The sequence below is a fragment of the Chrysemys picta genome, chromosome 4 (assembly GCF_011386835.1).
Source record: "Chrysemys picta bellii isolate R12L10 chromosome 4, ASM1138683v2, whole genome shotgun sequence".
NCBI classification, from domain to species: Eukaryota; Metazoa; Chordata; order Testudines; family Emydidae; genus Chrysemys; species Chrysemys picta.
Window position 1 is genome coordinate 144,544,249 of NC_088794.1, and position 21,498 is coordinate 144,565,746.

The window sequence follows — 21,498 nt, forward strand, 5'->3', positions numbered from 1 at the left end:
AATCCTGTTGCTTGGGTTAGAAATGGATCTGTCTCAGTGGGAGTGATAATGGACATGGTGGAATGTGAGGAGCTCTGATGGGAGGTGTGGGGGTTCTGAAGAGAGGAGCTGATGGAGGTATTCCTGTCAGGGGGATGGGGTAAAATGTAGCCTTCTGTGGGGGACATAGAGTGTGGGGCACAGTGACCCAGTGTTACACAGATCTCAAATAATAGTTAGCAACGTCATTCAGTTCCTTGAACAGAACGATCTGCAGAAAACGCGGAAAGGTTTGATACTGCATTCTGAGGAATAAGTGAAAATCCATTCGCTTAGGGTTAAAGAGCCACCAGTGGCCTAGTGGATAAAGCACTGGGCTGGGATTCAGTAGAAGTGGGTTTGATGACCAGCCCCAGGCTCCTGGTGTATCCCTGGGCAAGTCACGTAATCTTTCTGTGCCTCAGTTCCCCATCTGTAAAGTGGGAGCAATACTTCACAGGAGTGTTGCGAGAGTAAATCTGTTAATGATTGTAGGCACTCAGATACTACAGTGATGGCAGCCTGGGAAGTACCTAGATAGATTGGGCTCCATGCAGACGATAGGGGTTACATAAACAGCCCTGTGCCAACGCCAGCCCAGGGGACCCCTCTTGAAGTCACAGTTCCTCCCAGGCTCCCTGTAGTTCTTTCTTGGGGTGTGTTACCCCTCTGCCTCAGCAAGAGAGAGACTTGCTGGTGTTAAATTGGGTGACAGCTCTCAGACTGCTAACTACCCTAGACAAACTTCTCAGGACTCTCCCAGCCCTTACTTTGCCTTGCAGGTTAATACTTGGTCCACCCCTGTTCCCTAACTTCCTAGAAGTGTCCCCTTGTAGAGTGCAACCCCTGTCACTGGGCACTCTCAGTAATTTCCAAGAGAAATTGCTTCCAAAGAGACTGCATACACACCAGCTTGCTTGATTCAATGGGGAAGGCCTGTGCTACTTAATATCACAGCACTGAGATGACTTTATAGTAAAAGGAGAATAAGCTTATTAACAAAGAACAGAGATTCAAGTGAGTATTGAGTAAGAATAATGGAAACAATGATGGTTACAAATAAAACAGAAGTATAACATGCCTCTAAGAGACCGGTCATTACTTTTAACAGGCTAAAACCTTTGTCTAAGATAAGTTTCTAACCTAAAGCAACCACTCAGTACCAACAGCCCTCAGGGCCAGGATCAAACTTTCATGGATGCAAAAAGTGCTGTCCTTTTTGCTCCCTCAGTACCAAAAGGTTCTTGTCCCTTCTTATAGGCCAGCAAACCTTTGAAATGAATCCCCTTGAAGTGAACCCCTAGATAAGCTCCTTGTTTCCTGCTGCTTTGTGTTCCGGTTGTTCTCATCCTCCTGTTAACTTGTTTTTCCCGTTTACCTCAGATGCAAATGAACTTCCATCGTATTTGGCTTATCCTGATCAATGTACATCAGAGATCTAGGCAGAGGAGTAAATCAACATTCCTTTGTGTCTGGGAAAAACTTATCAACTCTGCCTGGTTACATAGTTTAAACCTATTTTTAGTATGTACATTCAACTTCTTGATTGGCAGTCATATGCACATTATACAATGCTCATGATGGCCAATATGATATAAGCTTTCATTTGATACCTCACATGACACTTTTAATAAGTAAATGCTATGACAGCAATGTGTTAAGTGTAGTGAGTTTATCAGGCTTGCTAGGAAATTTCTGTTCCATGACAGTGAATCCTTTGCCAGTTGGCTTTTAGGGGCTCTGAGGGTCATGCTCTCCTTTTGCTCTGAGGAGAGGGTAAGTTGCTTCACCCTTCTTTGGAGCATGGCTTACATCCCACGCTCACCTGGCCACCTCTGACAGCCTGTGCATGGGAGGGCAGAGCCATAACTTCACCCGGTTCTGCTCTCTCCTCACCCACTTGCTTGTCTAGGGTTGCATTGGAAAGGCCGGCCCTGCTCTTGCCGCATCCAGGAGCTGCTAGGCAGAGATGGGTTCTTACTCCTCTGGGCAGCCATGTGGCCAGACCCATCAGCTATCCTTCAATAGCCACGTGACAATTCCTAGAAAGAGAGAAGGATATATATCTCAGTGGCAAACACGGCTCTTATTATTCTGGTGCAAATCCAGAGGGACTCCATGGATTTCTTTACCCTGCTGACCACGTACAACTGCTCTGTTAAGAAAATAAAGAGTAGAGGCTTTGCAAGCTCTGCTTTTGGTTCTTCTAATGTAAGTCAGAGCTCACAAAGTGCATGAAGGCATCAGTGACCTGCAAAAAAAATACGTGAGGTTTCTTTACATGGTACAGCAATCTGTGATTTGTTGTCCTTGCTGCTAATAAAATAGTAGGTTTAGATAAATTAGCTGGAATATATCTGCTCACCTTCACTGTCAAAATATATCCTTGAAATATATTTAGATTCAGTAGCCTAAAATGGCACAGTCCAAAGCTTTCCAGCTCTAACAAACTATTGATTAATTGTTGTGCTACTTGATCACGCTCGAAGAGCAGGGAAGAATATTGCACTAAAACAAGTAGTGTCTTCAAATTAAATATGGTCTCTTAATTGGCAATTTCATTCTCAACTGCTCAGGGTTCTCAACACATGCAAAAAGATTGATGCCACACTGTTATACAGCATATAAATAACCAGGAGCTGTTTGTGTGGGTATAAGAAAAAACGCTTTCTGCACTTTTAGTTGCAAATACTCCACTAAGCTCTAGATCTAGATTTATGGATTGGGATGCGACCTGTCTCTCTTAATTGTTTGCAATCTCTTTGGGATACATATTTCTATATTATCCTCATTTTATCATTGATAAGTAAAGGCCAAGAGCTACATTTACAAAAGTGACTGGTGATTTGGGGGGAGCCATCTTAAAGGCTGATTTTCAGAGGGTGGGTGCTCAGCCTGGGCTTTTTTAAGGTGCCTCAATGCGGGACCCCCAAAATAACTAGTGACTTTTTGAAAATTTAGGAGTAAAGGTATTGATCACTTTAGCCCCTTGGATTTCAGACTGTGGATGTTGCAAGTACCGTTCGACTATTGTAGAGTAAGGCATTGTGCTGTGTTGTATGAGGGAAATGTTCCAGATCAGTCACAATACTTAGCACGTATGTTGTGCTTTTCATCATCGAAGAGCTTTAAAACTTTTCATAACCCTTATGGGGTAGATAATATTACCCCCCTTTACGAGGCAGGGAAATAGGAGGCTTGGAGAGATGACGTGAGTTGGCCAAGACCGCAGAGAGACTGACTGTAAAATCAAGATTACAATGTTGATAAATTGTAGAGTCAATTGCTTGACCACACTTTGGTTCGTTATGAAATATGTTCAGGAGACCAAATAACCAATATCAATCTGGTTTACTGCTGTAAGCCAATAGTAATACAGTACAGGATAAAGGTTCAATACCACATGAGTCTGTGGGAAGCTGTCTCATGTGGTGGTGTTACATTCACCTTACACAGAAGGTGTGCGCCCATAGTTGTGCATTTCAGCTAGGAGTATTTATAGGATGATTTTACCAGTTACAAAACTCATAAGAACATAAGAATGGCCATATTGGATCAGACCAATGGTCCATCTAGCCCAGTATCCTGTCTTCTGACAGTGGCTAGTGCCGGATGCTTCAGAGGGAATGAACAGAACAGGCAGTCATCGAGTGATCCTGTCCACTCCCAGCTTCTGGCAAACAGAGGCTAGGGACACTCAGAGCTTGGGGTTGCATCCCTACCCAGCTGGATGGAGTCTCAGGTGTAGCCCTCATGTTGAACTTCTGCACTGGGGTGAATTTCTCCCAGAGAGAACACTGATATCCAAACTTGGAGAAAGAGAAGTCTGGGGGATAACAACTTTGAGGCAGATCATCCTCCAAGGTTTAGCTGATGGCTCTGACTACTGTCTATCTAATGTAGAGTAACTTAATTGACAGGATCTGGATTATGAAAGTTGCATCTGTTGGAGTGAATGTTCTTCTGTATAATGACAAGACCAGACCTCCAAAACATAATTATTAGCCCTGCTTCTATCTTCTACTGTGTTGTACGTGGTGCTGGCAGAGCAAACGTGACTTCAGATTTGCCATTGGGAAAGAACATACAACACCCATCCCACCTTCCCAGAGAAGGATGTAACTTGTTTCATGGGCTGTGTCAGATACGTTCCTCCGTGTCTATATGCCCTGGTGCCATTGTTTGGCATGGAATTACCTGCGCACACAAAAAGCCTGAGTGATGCTTGCTGGTTATGTAAAGAAGTCTATTCTAGTCTGTTAGTCTGCTATATCGTTGCACAATTGGCATCTTACAAGCAGGTTTTGTACTCAGTTACATTGGAAAGCGGATTTGATTGGCATGCCAAGGCCACTAGAGTCATGGCAAAGCCATCAGTTGTCAGTGTAGGTGTAAATAACACCACAGGTTCGGGTGATAAAGTTACCTATTGAAAATCCAGCTGCTAGGGGAAGGGATAGACAGCCACATTTAACTTCCAAATCCATGTCTTACATTTATTTCCCTATTCCATGTGTTCTTGACTTAGGCTACGTCTACACTACGGTGGGGGGGATCGATTTCAGATACACAAATTCAGCTACGTGAATAGCGTAGCTGAATTCGACGTATCTGTTCCGACTTACCCCGCTGTGAGGACGGCGGCAAATCGACCGCCGCGGCTCCCCCGTCGACGGCACTTACTCCTACCTGGGCTGGTGGAGTACGCGCGTCGATTCGGGGATCGATTATTGCGTCCCGACGAGACGCGATCAATCGATCCCTGAGAGATCGATTTTCTACCGCCGATCCGGGCGGGTAGTGAAGACCAGCCCTTAGTGACTGATGTGCTGCTTGTGTGCTGACAGGTTAAATAAGCCCCCAGCCTAAAATAAATCTGTGTAAGAAGACATTCAACACCTGGAAGAGAAGAGCCAGGCTTAGTTGGCCAGGTTCAGACCATCGTGCTGCTGTGTCCATTCTCTTCTGTCATCTGCTGGTTCTTCATTCACTCCTGAAAGTTCTCGCTCATAGAACACGATGTCTTCCTCAGCAGCAAAATTTATATTAACCTAACATCTGGTTGATTCCAGCCACGTATTTCTGGGTTCTGGGTCTTACCTGCCACCTTCCACCTCTTCTCCAGCCTCCTAGGGATAGACACCTATTCCACCTTGGTGTTGTTTCCATCCAGCAGAAGGAGAAAAGACAACTTCTCTGAAGACCCAAGGCTCCGATGTGGCTTGCCAGATAGCATTTCAGTGCCCTAACTGGGTCTGAAGTCATAAAAGTAGACTCGTTCCAGCGATAGAACAGTTGTCCTAGTTTAAGACGGTTATCACTGGCTTCTGTTTCATTCTGTACAACCATCAAGGACCTCAAGTACCAATGGTGGGGAACTCTGCAGGATGTAACAAAGAGGAAACTTTCCTCTTGTAAGGCTGTCCTTGGTGACACCAGGGGAGGATCATTCCAAAAAAATCCCTTCCCATGCCATGAGGAAATGGTGTCCTCCACTCTTGCTTGTTTCAGTGTCAGTGGTCAGAAAGGGCCTGTGTGAGTACAAATGCCTCTTTGACTGTTCAAACCAAATGGATGTCCCATGGTAGCTAAAAATGTATTCCAGTTTAGGACTCTAATTCCTTCAGGAAAAACAGTTAATCATTGTAGGGAGCTTCTATGTATGGGGGGCGGGGGGAAGGGAAGTTAAAAATTCATTTTTGGCCAGCGGGGGCTTTGATTATTGCGGTGTGCCCCCTTCCCCCATGAGTCATTTGTATGCATTTCACTGTCAAGATGTTTGAAATCCCACAATACCTTTTCCTCAAGGGAGCTTACAGTCAAACTTATGCAAACTCTTTCTTCTCAGGTGCCTCCCGATCATCTGTCACCCGATGCAAGCCAGGAGCCAACTGCCCCATCACACGCAGTGGCATCAGTAGGCAGCTCTCCCCTTTATCTGTTGCTGAAGATTCTGCTGCTCCCATTCTTGAGCTGCAGAGTCGAAGCCCCTCTGGAATTTGCCGGCACAGCAGAGTCGAGAGGCAGATCAGATCAGGTAGGAACAATAGCCGCCTATCTGGCACGGCGAGAGGCCTGCGAAAGGCCGCTTTCGTCTGTCGTGGAAGGATGCCGTGGTTGGTGCAGTGTCAGAAAGCATTGACATGGTTTCCTCTGCCGCGAGCAACACAGCCACACGAAAGCCATTCCTTTGTCGGTTGCAAATTGGGGTTTGGAGGGATTGAAGAGTGGAGGGGGGAAAGAGGCATGGTCCCTAATAGGAATATATGCTTTAGTATCTGAGAAGTTGGCTGTATAAGCCCAATAGTCACGGAAGACCTTTAAAGGATGATAAATAATAACACACAGTTTTACAAAATGGTTGTGTTTCCTTAGCTTCAGCCAGGCCAGAGCCCAGGGACCCTTAAAAGCCAGCTCTATTCCTTCTCAAAGCCACTGGCCCTCTCACCTCAGACCATGGATGTTCTGAAGAGGAGGAAGAGAAAGAGCAAGAGGTGGAATGATATCTAGGCAAGACCATCAACCCCAGCTCAGATCACCAGTCAGCTGCTGAGGAAGACATCAGGGCTTACCGCAGGATGTAGCCTCCCCCTTTACTGCAGCAGTGTAGCCCAAGTGAACCTGTAGGTATGGTGCTGCCTCTGGTTGCTTCATCAGCAGATCAACTTGGGCACTGGTGGCTCCTTCATCCGTGTGGGTGGGATGGATACAACCATGACGTATTGGCCTGTGGCAGAGTTTTCAAGTCTGCTGAATTCTTCAAGCAGGAGGAGAACAGTTGGCACTGAAATAGCATCATTGCCCAAGCTCCTTGGGAAAACTCTGGAGTCAAAGTGGCAAGAGGAGGAGGAGGGGGCGGAGGCTGATCTCCCAAACACATTGAGAACGTGGGCGACAAGTCTCCTCTTCTGTCTCTCCATTGCCCAAACTCTGAGAAGAGGAAGCCATTTCTAGTGTCCCAATCAGCAGGGTAAATTGAGGGAGCTAGTAGTCCTGTAGAAAGAACATATATGATGGCAAAAAGGGAATTCAGTAGAGAGTTGCAGAGAGAACTGCTGGGTATCCTGGAAAAATATCTGAGATACCCTGAGACAACAGTAAATAGCATGCAAGAAGAATCATACCCAAGACACTAGAGACCTGATTCTGATCTCACTTATATTGGTGATCGGGACTGACTTCATTCAAGCCAACACCTGTGTAAAACCAAAATCAGAATCAATCCTGAGTTCTCTAAGGAAGGACCTTGGTCCCTCTGAGGAGCGGTAGCGCCCTGACCTGATTCTCCTTGAACTTGGCACCCTATCACTTTCGACTGCATCCCCTTTCAGTTCTGGGCCTCCCTTTCTAAGGAATAAGATCTGAGCAAGGTTGTCTTGGGAAAGTACTGTAGCTAGACAGGGACAGTATAGATCCACATGAGAAGTAGTCACAAAGAAAGCATAGTGACCTAAATTTCGGGTAAAGCTGCCCTCTCTCTACAAGATGGATGGCAGACACTGATGCATTTAGAAGAGCAGCCTGTGCGTTATGCTGTTTCCTTTGCAAGACCCCACCCCTTTTTTTTTTACCATACTGCCATTCAGGCATCGTAAGCAAAGACTATGTTAGCAATAGTGAAAAGTTAAACATAGAATGTATGGGGTTTTCTGGTCACTAGCTGCTTTCCAATACCGTGTTCCTCTGGCCACAATGTCTTATCAGTTCTGTCCCTTTCCCTCTGTGCTTCTTGGCTCCCCAAATTTGTTTCTGTGCCCATGACTGGTGATGTTTATTGCTGTGTTGCTGATTGCATTAATTGCAGACACAGAGGAGCTCTGCCATCTTGGTGGTTGTGACAAGTTATTTACTGGTTGCTTTGACTGATGTGTTTGTTTATTTTGTGGTAGCTCACCCTTCAGCATCTACGCATTGGTTCTGCTTCCCTGCCCCGGCCTGGGTCCACCCTGATGACCAGTAGAAATGGAATCTTTGGAAATATCCTACCCATTTAGTACGGATTTATTTATGCCCGTTATGCCTGTAGGCCACCCTCTTGGAATCCAGGCCCCAGGCTTGTTATTCAGAATTGTTATTGTTTTTTAAATCTTTGCTGGTGGATGAGACTTTTGAAGTGCTTAAGTGATTCAGGAGCAGAAATCCCATGGACTTTTGAAGGAACTTATGCTACTTAGGCTAATCCACCATATAAGGTTAATCAGAACGGAGGCCAAGCAAGAACTCACAAGGAGTGTATGTTTCTGTTATTTTCATTAACATCCACATCTGGGACTGCAAAATCCAAACCAAATGCTAATGATAGCTTCGTGCACAGTTAGTTGTTTGGTAATTGGAAAATGTAGGGCCCGTGCAAAGATGTTTTAGCCTTCTGTTATTCTGTGATTACTGTAACTATTAGATCAGTGAGAGTTAATTGTTTGATAGTTCTCTCTTGCAGGTAACCCCACCTGTGGATATTACATAACATGTTCTGTGCAAGCATCTCTGGTTTGCAAACAAACTATAATTTACCTTTCAGTAGTAGCGGTCAGTCATTATTAGTATGACTAAAATATCCTGCTCTGGCTTCTACTCCCCATCAGTTAAAGAGAATGTTAAACTGACTGCATTTTGTAAAAACTCTTTTCAAAGCACTCTCTAATTATTCTCTGCATGTTATTAATAGACCTTGAATTTTATTTGAACTCTTTTTTTCACTATTAAACAACAGAACAGCTAAATAGCTGTCACTTCGGGCATGGACAAGGCTCTGCCGTCCTTGTCTATCGTGCTGTTTGCTGGAATGACTGCAGTGTTGTGTTTCTATAACTTAACTCTTTTATAAGGTTAGATTGTTGGCCTATTGCTCAGCCCCCAACCTGGAGGTCCAGTGGGACTTGGGGGTTGGGGGGGCCTGGTCCCTATCCTTTGACTTCTCTGGCTTGAGTGGCCCAATGAGGCGTTAAAACTCCTGCTGGTGTACCTCTTTACCATCTGTAGTCTAGAAAGAGGCCACTGCACAGTTGCAAAATGCCCTGTTTCCTCATTATAAAGTTCTTGGTTATAATGCATTCTCTGATATAATTAAAAGAAACACTTCCAAAATCAAATTCACCCTGATGTACCTCTACTAACTTGGTCCACTACGTTTACATCATGTTAATCCTATATCAAAGGCAACTGACATCAAAGGGAAGTCAAGCTTTGGTCTGAAATCCTGCCTTTCTCACATGTTGTTATGTTGAACTGCTCCATAACAGAACTCATGATGATGTATCCTATCGTCACAGCTGGTGTATAGTTCCTATTCACATTAATAAACAAATCGATCCCCACAATATATCATGTCATACGCTGGTCAAATCTATAGACAGTAAAATCGTGTAGTTAAGGTAGCTGTTGTTCATGTGGAGTAGCTACTTGTAGTGATTTTTAACATTAACCCCTTTATTCCTGAAACCAAACCACCATGGTACATTCGCATGTAGTAAGATAGGGTAAGCGCACTACTCTACTGGCACATCAGACCAAGGAGCAAAACGAATCAACTGTTTCACTATTTCCACAGTAACTAGAGTATGGAATGAGAACTATCTATTTCTTCTTTGTTTCTATCTAGTGATTTTATTACCAAGATCTAGTTTTATTCCATATCCATTTTTAACTGTACGGCTGCAAATCTGTCTCATTCTATGTAATGAACTTTAAAAGGAAATGACCAAACTATTTTTTCCCTAAGCTCGTAAATAAAAATGTGCTTTCTGAGTCAAGACCTCTGAATCATAAAGGTTTGTTTCTAGTTTCAGATCTATGGGCTCACATAGCAAACATAAACAGTTTTTGGCTTTGTAACATAGTTGGCCGTAAGAGAGGGATACGGCTGCATGCTACAGGCTTGACTGACAAAAGAAGGACCCGAAACAGTGGCAACAGCTGGTACCTTGTGCCACTGTAATTTGGTCGTACTTTGTTCCCATCACCTTGAAATTGCGATTGTTTTATTACTGAAGTACTTCTTTACAGCATTCCAAGTCCTTGGCTAGGGGGCACTGTGTTTGGTCCAGGGGGATGACGTGCTAAAGAAACCGATACTATAGCAGAAATTATGAATTCCTTGAAATGGACCCATTTTGCCTGTAACTCTCCTCTTTTTTTTTTCAGGAGAAGAAGGGACACAAACCCATACCGAGAACAACAGTCAAGAAAACCAAGCACAGACCCGGTGTCAGTCTTGCACATCTACATTTCTTAAGGTTGTCTGGGGATTTCTAATAATCTTATCAGTCTCATCCTCTTGGGTTGGAACCACACAGATTGTGAAAATCACATATAAGAACTTTGACTATCCATTTTTCATGACTTGGTTTTCAACAAACTGGAACATTATGTTTTTCCCTGTTTATTATTCTGGGCACCTTGCAACTGCACAGGAAAAGCAGTCTCCAATCAAAAAATTCAGGTAGGTTTTATTGTGACACTGTCGCTTTAAGTATCTCCATAACTGTTGACTCAAATGACAGCTGTTTTCTTAGATATAGACACTAGCTATATAGTTTGCTTTTTGGTGTGATGGAGCAGAATAAAGATCACACTTTATTTTAAGGTTCCCAGTCATATGTCGTTTATTAGAAGTTAATAGATTATTTACATATGCTTGAATAAATGGTTAATTTTTATAGATTGTTATTGAGTTCAACAGGTCAATTGGTTGCTTATAACCAGGGCTTATAAACATGGATTATACCTTGGATTGATGCGCTTATAGCCATCTATAACAGATACTATTTGCATCTGTAACATACAACCTTAATGTAAAGTCTGATCAGAATAAATCAGAGCTGGCCAAGATGAAACTTAAAACTGGGGAGATGGAAGATTGTCTTCAGGACCCCTGTAGGGGAATAATGGTATGAAAACCATTTCCCCACGCCCCTGTGTAGGCTATCCACATATCAGGCCACAGTCTGCCTTGAGGGGAGTAGGGAGATGGTTTTCATCCCCTTTCCATAAAGCCTGCTTCCCCCCGTGCTGGGAGAGCCAGGGAAGGAATTGTGAACTATAGATTCACAGTTCCCTCCCTAGTCTGCGCTTTGGACAAAGCAGCTACACACTGCCCCTTGCTATGGGCTGAGAGCAAACTCAATCTAGCCTGAAGTGAAGAAATGCTGGGAGCATAATTGCAGTTATAATTTTAGGTTGTATGGGCAGTAACATACACATCTAGGGTTGCCACCCGTTTGGTTTTTACCCAGATAGTCTGGGTTTCGGCTTGTCTGTCCGGGTGCCATTTGACAAGCCCTGATGTCCCTTTTTTTTTTTAATCTGGGAGGTGGAGAAGAGGATGAGGCCTTAGGAGAAGAGGTGGAGAAGGGAGTGGAGTTTTGGGGGAAGAGGCGGGGCTTTGGGGGAAGAGGCGGAGATGGAGCAGGGTCTTGAAGGAAGAGGCGGAGCAGGGGGTGAGGCCTCGGGAGTCCAAACATTAGAAAGGTAAAACCCGATACACATCCCTGTTCCTCTCCAGTAGCCAACTTGCAATTGCTCCAGGGACTGCAACTGAATTTGACTCACAAGAGGTAAAACATCCTGCCAAAGCAATCATAGGGCAATTTTAAACAAGGACCAGATTCGGATACTCTTACTCTTGTTTGGTAACACTTTGCTCTGCAAGCAACCCCACTGGTTTCATCAGTGTATGTGAAGTAAGGTTAGGGTGACCAGATGAGAGACGTGAAATATCGGGACGCGGGGGGATGGAAGGGGTGCCAGCGGAGCAACAAAAAAAAAAAGCCCGAAGAGCCGCCGGAGCATAGGAGAAATTGGTGGGGGTTGAGCCCCGCCCCCCCGCACCAGCTCACCTTCGCTCTGCCTCCACCTCCCCTGAGCGGGCTGCCGTGTCCTGCTTCTCCCCTTCCCTCCAGCGCTTGCACCGCCAGAGAGCTGATTAGCGCAAGCCTGGGAGGGAGGGGTGAGGAGGAGGAATGCGGTGTGCTTGGGGAAGAGGTGGGGCCAGGGCGGGGATTTGGAGAGGGATCCAATGGGGCAATGAGGGGGCGGGGCTGGGGCTGGGGCCAGGGCGGGGATTTGGGGAGGGATCCAATGGGGGAGGGAGGGGCGGAGTCGGGGCGGGGCCGGGGTGGAGTTGGGGCGGGGGGGCATGAGCCCCCTCCGTCTGTGCGCCAAAGGGCAAAATATCAGGACAATTCGCGTCCCGGCCGAACATCGGTCGGGACGCGGGACAAACAAGTAAATATCGGGACGTCTGGTCACCCTAAGTAAGGTATTAGTCAATATATGGGTATCAGATTCTGGTCTGGACTCCTTACTGAGGATGGAATGATACTTCCGTTGAGAACACTAGGAGTTTTAACAGCAGCAGGATTGGGGCCTATGGACCAAATCCCTCACTCTGATGCTCTTGTAGAGATCCCAGGTCTGAAGTTGGACTTAAGTTATTATTTACATCATATCAGTCCATCTAAAATTGGACCGTTGCTATTAATTAATTGCTGCCCCAAAGATCACAGTGGTTTGTGCAAGAAAGATCCCTTCATCCTGCTTCTTCCTAAACTGGGATGGTTTGTGAGAACATCAACCACTATCTGCTTGGCTTCTACATGTGAGGCTAGGCAGGAGAACATAGCCCAATAATAGTCAATATAGAGCAAATGAATGAACGTCAGGGTGAATGCTGTGCTATTATTTGTGTGAACAAATCGTTTCTGTGTGTAAATCAGTTAATCGTCTGATTATACATCCACCACAACAAAAGTCTGAGAATAACCATTTGTGCAGCCTGCAAATATCTATATTATTAAGAAAGCCCACCTCCCCTCTACCTGTTCATACAACCCGCACTCACTAAAATATTTATGCCCTGTAGTATGCCCCTGGATGCTCTGATACAGTGTTTTACAATTTTATTTGAATTAATGCACTCTCTGGGCCTGATCTAAAGCCCATTGAAGTCAATGGGTCAGGCCCTGAAAAGGAAGATGCTGCTTTAGTTGATGTTGACTGGAAGTATAATACTTATCAGCTGAATGTAGACTGTGTGGGCCTGATCCTGGAGCATCTCCTGCTGAGTATCCTGAGAGTAGACAGTGCTCAGCACCTTGAGAGATACATCGCCCCTGGGCCATATGTCTGGTGCAGGGGGGTTTCAAACTTATCCAAATTACAGGGATTTTATTGTCAGCTCCTCCCCACCCCCACAATGGCCTCCAGGGTTCTCCCTCACGTGCATTACCTAAATGTAACTAGGACATTCTGAGAGCTTTGACCCACACTCACAAAAGGCCCACGGGATTTAAAAAAAACCCAACAACCCAAACCTTTAGAGCCCAAGTGTCCAAGTTGGATGTATGTATGCGCGTGTACATGGGAATTTATGCACACAAATACCAGATGAGCAACTGCAAATTAAGTACGTGAGCATGCACAAATGACAAGTTAGGTGCCAGGGCTAATGTGTATGAGCGTTTGCTCGTAGAAAATCAGAATTTGCCAACAGATATTCTACAGCTCCCAGAGTATTTCCAATTCTAGGTTTATGGTGAAATTGTGGTATTTCAGGCTCCTGTGTGTGGAGGAGAGGTTGTGGGGAGGGGGTAACTGTTGGCAAATGATGGCTTTGTAATAGTGGCCAGTGTATCTGATTTGCACGGGCACATTGGGCAATTAGGTAGTATTATTATTTGGGTTCATAAATTAGGTGAACCCAAATCTATCTATGTAATTGGGAAAGTCCAGGTGTGAAAAATCATCCCATAATACTATCCAGACTTCTCCTGGTCTCTTGAGGATTTTTGTTTTTCTGATTATTACCATCCTAAAACATCATTTATTGTTTTTAAAATGTATTTATAGTTATTACTTTTGTGCTCTAAGCGTTATCCCCGTTAACGAGTTCTCACTTGTGTTTTCTACCATTTATTATTTCCTTTGCTGGCTTTATTTTTGTGAAATAGATAATTTGTTTCAATCAAATCTGGCCCATGCTTATCCTTAGGCTAGTCGTGTGTGTGTGGTGGTGTTTTTTATTTCTGTAGGACAGAGTGATTCACTGGTGGCTTAAAGAGGCATGAAATTTTGTCCAATAGGTTCCGCAACAGACCATAACAAATTATGCCTATAACATCTTCTCTATGGCAGTAATAATGTCATCTGCTTTTGAAATATCACCCCAGCCTATCAAAGCCTTTGCATTTAAAAAAAAAGTCCTGTTAGTCAGGACAAAAGTCTTGGTTTTCAGCTTTGGGTTTGCTGGATTATGAAGGTTAAAGGCTTTGAAATTGTTTTGAAACTCTCACCGCTTACCCTTGAGATTCCGTTTTTTAGTCTTAAAAGTGACTCACTGTTGCAACCTGTCCCCTGAATTTCAATTTGCCATTTTAGCCTTCTCAAGGTAGACTATTTTAACACAGCTCCTGCCGTTTTCCGACTGGTTGTAGATTAAACGTAAGCACCTGCCAGAGAGCCTGAAATGTGAGGGAAGCATGAAGCCCGAACTCTTTATGAAGAGCGAGTAATGAAATGTTGTGGAGCTCACAGGGAAAGTGGTCCCCATTAAAAAGTCAGCCTTTGCCATTAGTCTACTCACAGTGATATCTGCAGTTGTTCCCTGGAAATAGCTGGATGGCATCTCACATACCACTGAGTAAGGGCTGGTACCAAATGTTGGTTCCCTAATGGTGGGCACTGTAGGCTCTAGAGCGCATTCCTTCAAGCACTCAATCCAGAATATCTACTGCACCTAGGAGTCCAGGGAAAGCGAGCAGGTGCTGAGTAGCATTGAGGCCCTGATTACAGACATTGTTTATGGCTGCGGGTGCCAGCAAGAGATGACTTCGCTGGGAAGTATCAAATTTCTAGTGACAAGGACAACGCAGGATAATGAGATACAGTAACTCCTCACTTAACGTTGTAGTTATGTTCCTGAAAAATGCAACTTTAAATGAAATGATGTTAAACGAATCCAATTTTCCCATAAGATTTAATGTAAATGTGGGGGGTTAGGTTCCAAGGAAATTTTTGGGGGGCAGACAAAAGGCATCATATACTGTACAGTACTGTACTGTGGTGGGGAGGTGCCCCTGGCTTACCCCACACAGGCACAGCCCACTTCAGACAGTGAGGCAGGCAAGGACGCTAGGAAGCACCTTGCGCAGCAGCAGCTTCCCCCCAGAAAAACAGGTGCTGACTTTGCCAGGGGATGCTCCAGGCCTGCCTCTTCCCGTCCCCGCTCCACTCCAGGCTCGCCTCTTTCCACCCCCACTCCACCTCCTCCCCGGAGCGGCGCTTCCCCACTCCTCCCCTTCCCACCAGTGACGGATTTAGAGTTAGTGGGGCCCTGTGCTCAACTTCATTTTTGGGGCCCCCTCGTGGGGGGATCATTCTCTCTTATTCCCACTCCCCCCCCGTTTTTCATTCTTTTTTTCTCCATTCTCCTCTTGGGGCTCAGGGCTGGGGGTGCAGGGTCTGGGAGGGAGTTAGGGTGTAGGAGGGCGCTCAGGGTGGGGGTGCGGGGTCTGGGAGGGAGTTAGGGTGCAGGAGGGGGCTCAGGGTGGGGGTGCGGGGTCTGGGAGGGAGTTAGGGTGCGGGAGGATGCTCAGGGTGGGGTGCGGGGTCTGGGAGGGAGTTAGGGTGCGGGAGGGCGCTCAGGGTGTGGGTGTGGGAGGAGGCTCAGGGCTGGGGCAGGCAGGAGGTGCAGAACACTTACCTGGGGCAGCTCCTGTTTGGTGCAGGGGGTGTGCAGGTGGCTCTGCGCAGCGCGGCACCGCCCCCATGGCCGCGATTCTGGGAGCCGCAATTCTGGGATCTGCCCCCCTCCCCACCGGCAGGCAGGGCCAGCCAGAAGCGCCGCTTTCCCCTTCAAAGCCTGCGCGGCTGCCCCTGCTCCTCCTGAGTCCTCTGGCGCCTGCTCGCAGGCTGCATTCTGAAAGGGGCTTTAGAGCTGCAGGCCAGGGCCCCGGGGCCCCCTTAGCCCAGGGCCCTGCAGGGCCCTGCAGCCTGCACCTCCTGCCTGCCCCAGCCCTGAGACTTTAAACGAGCATGTTCCCTAATGGAGCAGCAAGGTAACTTGGAAACAACGTTAAGCGGGAGGACGTTAAGTGAGGAGTTACTGTACAGGCATCAGTCCAAGCAGAAGCAAAGCTCCAAGTACATGTGGTTTGTCACACTCACGTTCTTGCCCTTGTACTCCCCACAGCAGCTCAGCCAGATTTCCCCAGTGCCCTTGGGAACAGGGCCGGCTCCAGGGTTTTGGCCGCCCCAAGCAGCCAAAAAAAAAAAAGCCGCGATCGCGATCTGCGACGGCAATTCGGCGGGAGGTCCTTCGCTCCGAGCGGGAGTGAGGGACCGTCCGCCGAATTGCCGCTGAATACCTGGACATGCCGCCTCTCTCCGGAGCGGCTGCCCCAAGCACCTGCTTGCCAGGCTGGTGCCTGGAGCCAGCCGTGCTTGGGAATTACACTGCTAAATACAAATCCTTACTTCAGAGGACATTGAAGATAAGGGACCCGAGTCAGCCCCCAGAGTGGCAGGGGCTGGCCCAAGAGAAGGCAGAACCAAGCCAGCCAAGAGCGGTACTAATTCAGTGCTTCTCCTGGGCAACTTCTGCTGGAGGGGCTATTATGGAGCTGCCCTCCCTATGTGGAACCCGCTGGGGTGTATCCGGCCTGAAGGCTGCGCACCAAATGACCTTTCCCCTTTCTCTGTGCTCCAATTCTTGGGCAAACAAATGTAGCCTGCAGTCAGTGATTTTTGTGATTCAGGAGGAGTCACTCTTCTCTCAGTGTCAGTGCCCTAGAATCAGTGGTGGATTGGCCAGTGGGGCCCATGCCTAGGGGCCCCAGCCAATTGGGGGCCCCCATGCCCTGACCTGCTCTGCCCGCCCAGTGCTCCTGCCGACCCTATTTCCCCAGCAGGAGCACTGAGAGGGAAAGGGGCCCCCACTTGCTCTGAGCCAGGGCCCCACAAACCCCTAATCCACCTCTGCCTAGAATGGTGTTCAAGGGCATTGTGCTGCTGGAGTGCCATCTCCCTGCTAAGACATAAAAGCAAGGTAGTGGCAACCCGTGGCCATTAAATATCTCGTGGTACTTTTTTGCAAGAGCAACATAAGTGATGCCCTGGCCAAATTTTAATCCACATGATTCTATTTAGATTCTACCTATCTACATTACCCCCCTTCCTCCCCCCCCCCCCCCCCCCCCCCGGCAGTTTCCACTGGATTTGGTATTCGTTTCTGTGGTGGAGTGCTGCTGTGTGCCGTTAAAAACAGCCGCTGCATTACACTCCAGAGGTTGGCACGTGTCAGTGGTGAGTGAAGTGGCTTCTCTGCAGGTATATGGCGAGGATGGAGTCAGATAGGTGCATTCTGTTTTACGCGCTCCAAGGTCTAGAAAATTGCCTGAGGTGCAATAGCTCTAGAGAATGTGGTACGCGGCGCAAAGCTGAGACTGAGGCCTGTGTGCACAATAGAAAAAGCGAAGTTTTCCAGAGGGCAGGTTTTTAAATAGACCGCTCTTGTCTTTGGAGACGAGCTGTTTGCTTTATGCACTTTGGATTCCAGTTTTCCTCTAAACCTGTCTGTTAGGGGAAGCCGCTGGGGCGTTTGGAGAAGGGGCAGCCTGCAGGGCCCTCTCTCCTTCCCCCATCCACGGCTTTTGAGGAGGGGGCAGGTTCCAGGGCCTTCTCCTTGCCCCCTCCCCCCACCTCGTAGGCAGGAATAGCCTTTGGGCCCACAGGATGAGGCAGCCAGATTGCAGAGCCCCCTTCTAGAGTACCGTTGATGGCAGATCACCACCTTGTGTGGCACTGAGTGATGTAGCAGTGAGTGATCCGATCTCTCTCCAGCTCCCAGTGCTGGCTCCCATTGTCTGCCAGTGACCAGCTCTCTGCCCCGCTGACCATGGGGGATGTCAGAGAGAACCTCTCCCACAGCACATTTCTAAACCAGATTTCCCCATAACGGATGTGGCTATATGGAATGCACGAGGGTGTGATGTGGTGCGAAGCTTTCACCAGCACTCACTTTGTACCACCCGCATAACACACTGGTGGCTTTGGCGCTGTGTGTCATCTCCCACCCTAAGTCATGCTGATACCACCTCTCGCCTTCATATTTTATATAGTAAGGACTCATGGGCAGTCAGACAGATTCTGATTTGGTTTACACCAGCAGAAATCCAAACGAACTTCACTGGCTGCAGTTGAGATATTTTGGATTTATAATAGCGTACCGGTCTTGCTCCCACTGAAGTCAATTGCATAACTCCCATTGATTCCAATGGTACAAGATCAAGATCAGGCCATTAGCAAGACTGGAATCAGGACCTATATCCCTTGGAATGAAAGATACTTAGTCATGTATTCATCTTTAAGCACATGCCAGGTCCATCCTTATTTAACAAAGCATTTAAGCACATGTTTAACTCCCAGTGAAATCAAGGGGATGTCTGCACATGCTCATAGAATATCAGGGTTGGAAGGGACCTCTGGAGGTCATCTAGTCTAACCCCCTGCTCAAAGCAGGACTAATCCCCAGACAGATTTTTGCGCTAGATCCCTAAATGGCCCCTTCAAGGATTGAACTCACAACCCTGGGTTTAAGCAGGCCAATGCTCAAACCACTGAGCTATCCCTCCCCCATAGTCAAGCTTGTACTTATATGCTTCACTGAATCAAGGCCGGTATTATTTTATTATGTTTACAGATAAAAAAAATGTAAGACACAAAACATCATCTTACAATTCTGGAACATGCAAAGCTCTCTCTTTCTACAGACAGCATGTCTGACCTGATCTTTGCAAAATATAATAAGTTGTAAGAATTGCTAGTTCAGCAGGAGTAGCTGAGGTTATTCGTGACTCTCACTATACCAGCATTAACTTGTTGAATGACACATCAGGACGCAGTTTGGAGAAGCAATTTATTGTTACCGAAGTTTACTGCTTTATAGAAACCTTGGTTTAGTGGCTGCAAAGGAAGAGATGACTCTTAAGTAGTAAGTGGGAATTAATAAAGGAGGTGAATATAGGTGCTCCCCTGGAAAAAAATTATTCGATGGCATAATAGTATCTCCTTGAGTGCTATCACAGTGACAATGACCTTTTAAAGGGCAGATTTTAAAAATCACGAGGATAATGGCTTATTAGCTGCCTGAAAGCAACAACTTTCACAGGTGAGATTGAAAAGATGATGAGAAGCCCGGTGGTTGGATGTATGATGGGATTTTGTCTTGAGACTGAAAAAACTAGCCATGCTGCACTTAGCCAAGACATGAGTTAAAAGGGACTTGACTGAGTTATTCCAAAGAGCACAGTAAATTCTACTGGTGAGTCTGTTTTTGTTACTGTGTGCCTTAGTTCAGGAACAAAGGGCATCTCCATTAAGTTAATGCCAATGTTCAGAACACATATAAAGAAATAATTGCTGAATGCAGTATATATGACAGTTAATATGCAGATCTCAGTTGCAGGAAGTAGAGCCAAATACTAGAATAAAAGTAGATTCAAATGGCTGGATTGATAAAATGGCAGGATAATCAAATTATCCTATTATTTTGGTTATCATCAGTCATCAAATGACTGAGAATAATCAAAATAATGTTATGACCGCTGATAACTAGTAGTAGTATTTTTAGTGATCTAAGCTAAGCAGAATGATACATCGTGTTTTATGACACAAGCTAACTGCCTAACGGGGTCAGGAAGGAAAATCATTTCCTATGTATTGCATTGCACAATTGGCTGGGTATGTTATGGATTCAAGCGTTGGACACTGCAAGAAAGGAGGATACTGGGTTTGATGGACCAGTGGTCTGACCAGTGATGACAAATCCTTTGTCCAATTTCAGAATCCAGGCTGTGAGCCTGTTGACCTCTCATATGTATCCATTTCTTTTGGCAGTAAGGGCTTTTCCATCAAATGTCTACTTCCAGAGGGCTGTGGTAGCTCCATACCTTATCTCTTGAACTTGATGACTATTAGAAATCCCTCATATTTCTGGTTAACTGTGCTACAACTACAGCTGGTCAACGTTTTTTCTCCAACTTTTTTTTTGGGGGGGGGGATGGATGAAAGATGGCTTTTCAATCAAATGAAATTTTTATGGAAAAATTTCATTTTGCTAGAAATTTTTCAGTAAAACATTTCCAGTTTTCAGGAAAAAATTGTAGTTTTTTGGTTTTTGAAAACTAAATTTTTTTTGCTGAAAACTGTTTATGTGTTTGTTTATTTTCTTGAAACCAGCTTATAGAAACCAAAAAAAGTTTGGATTGCAATTTCCTTTGAAAAACCAAACAGTTTTGTGATAAATTTTGAAAAATAGAATTTTTAAAAAATTCCACACCAAAAATAATTGGCATTTTTGACTCGCTTTAATTAAACTACAACACGTTCTCAGGAATACTGAGTCGTCCCACATACTTTGGAGTCTTCTAAACATTGTCACATGGCATTTGGAACACTCTTGGGTTTAAGGTTACAAGGAATTTAGACTGGTTTCTTAATAATACCAAGTATTGATGATGTTCCAGTTTCAAGGGTTCTAGGTTCAGTCCACTTGGGTCTGAATTTTATGATGATTGGTGAGATAATGTGTGCTAAGAATTGGTAATGTTAAGCTACCTGCTGAGTCAAGACTTCAGTCATACTTTGAGTGTCTCATGGTTACTAAAGACGGGCCGACCTGGTTTGAGAAAGACAGTGAAATTTCAAAAGGAGTGCAGTCATTTGCCTTTAAGCAGATTGGACACTAAACTACCCAATCTATCCTCTAACCTGAGACACCATTTTGAATAGGTCACTTAAAAATTCTCGTTTTAGAGACAATCTAACACTGACATTCCTGCGTCACCCAATACTGGCTGCCCAAACAACTTCATTCAGAGCTGTGTGAAGCAACAAGAGAGTATTTGTGAATCTTCAGATTTTGTTCTCAATTTTTATCCGCAAACAAATGTCTCAATTTCTTCTAGTGAACACATTTCGCTGTGTGTATGACAAAAATGTAGTAACGTGGAGTGGAAAAATGTGGGTTGGTTTTTTGGGGGTTTTTTTTGTGGCAAAACAGTCTTTTTTGGTCAATTTTGCTGATGGTGGGAATTTTTCCACATACCTAACAGGAGCTGTCTGGAAGTATTACATTCAGAAGTTAACTGTTTCAAGACTCCAGAGTACTCGAGTTAGAGGGGATAGCTGGCTATTTCCGAGTACTGAAGGTTATTAGTATCTTACCCAGTCCCTCTTTAGACCATACTCTTCTAAAAGAGAAAAGAGAAACCTCCACGCCGGGAGTGGGGCTATTTTCAAGCCACTAAGAAGAATGGCATTTATAGGCCTTGAATCCATGGATTTATTAGGCAGGGGCTCAAAACACTGAGTACTATCGACCCCCCTGAGTTATGCATGTGAGAACACATTACCCATGGCTGATTGTTCCTGCATAGAGGCTGGTTCTTCCAGGTAAGTGGCTCCTATTCTATTTGCAATATTGCA

The 21,498-nt window shown here is 45.6% G+C and overlaps 1 protein-coding gene across 3 annotated transcripts in view; it reads left to right on the forward strand.

The window, feature by feature from the left end:
- The window catches only part of SLC35F4 (solute carrier family 35 member F4), a 182,198-nt gene that overhangs the window by 137,322 nt on the left and 23,378 nt on the right, over positions 1-21,498 (forward strand). For 2 of the 3 annotated variants that reach the window (XM_005295518.4, XM_008170940.4), the window contains exons 2-3: positions 5,867-6,055; positions 10,159-10,456. In XM_005295518.4, the coding sequence (XP_005295575.1) occupies positions 5,867-6,055; positions 10,159-10,456 (487 nt within the window). Of the gene's footprint in view, positions 1-5,866; positions 6,056-10,158; positions 10,457-21,498 lie in introns of those variants that run through there. The other variant, XM_042850877.2, reaches the window with a different exon arrangement.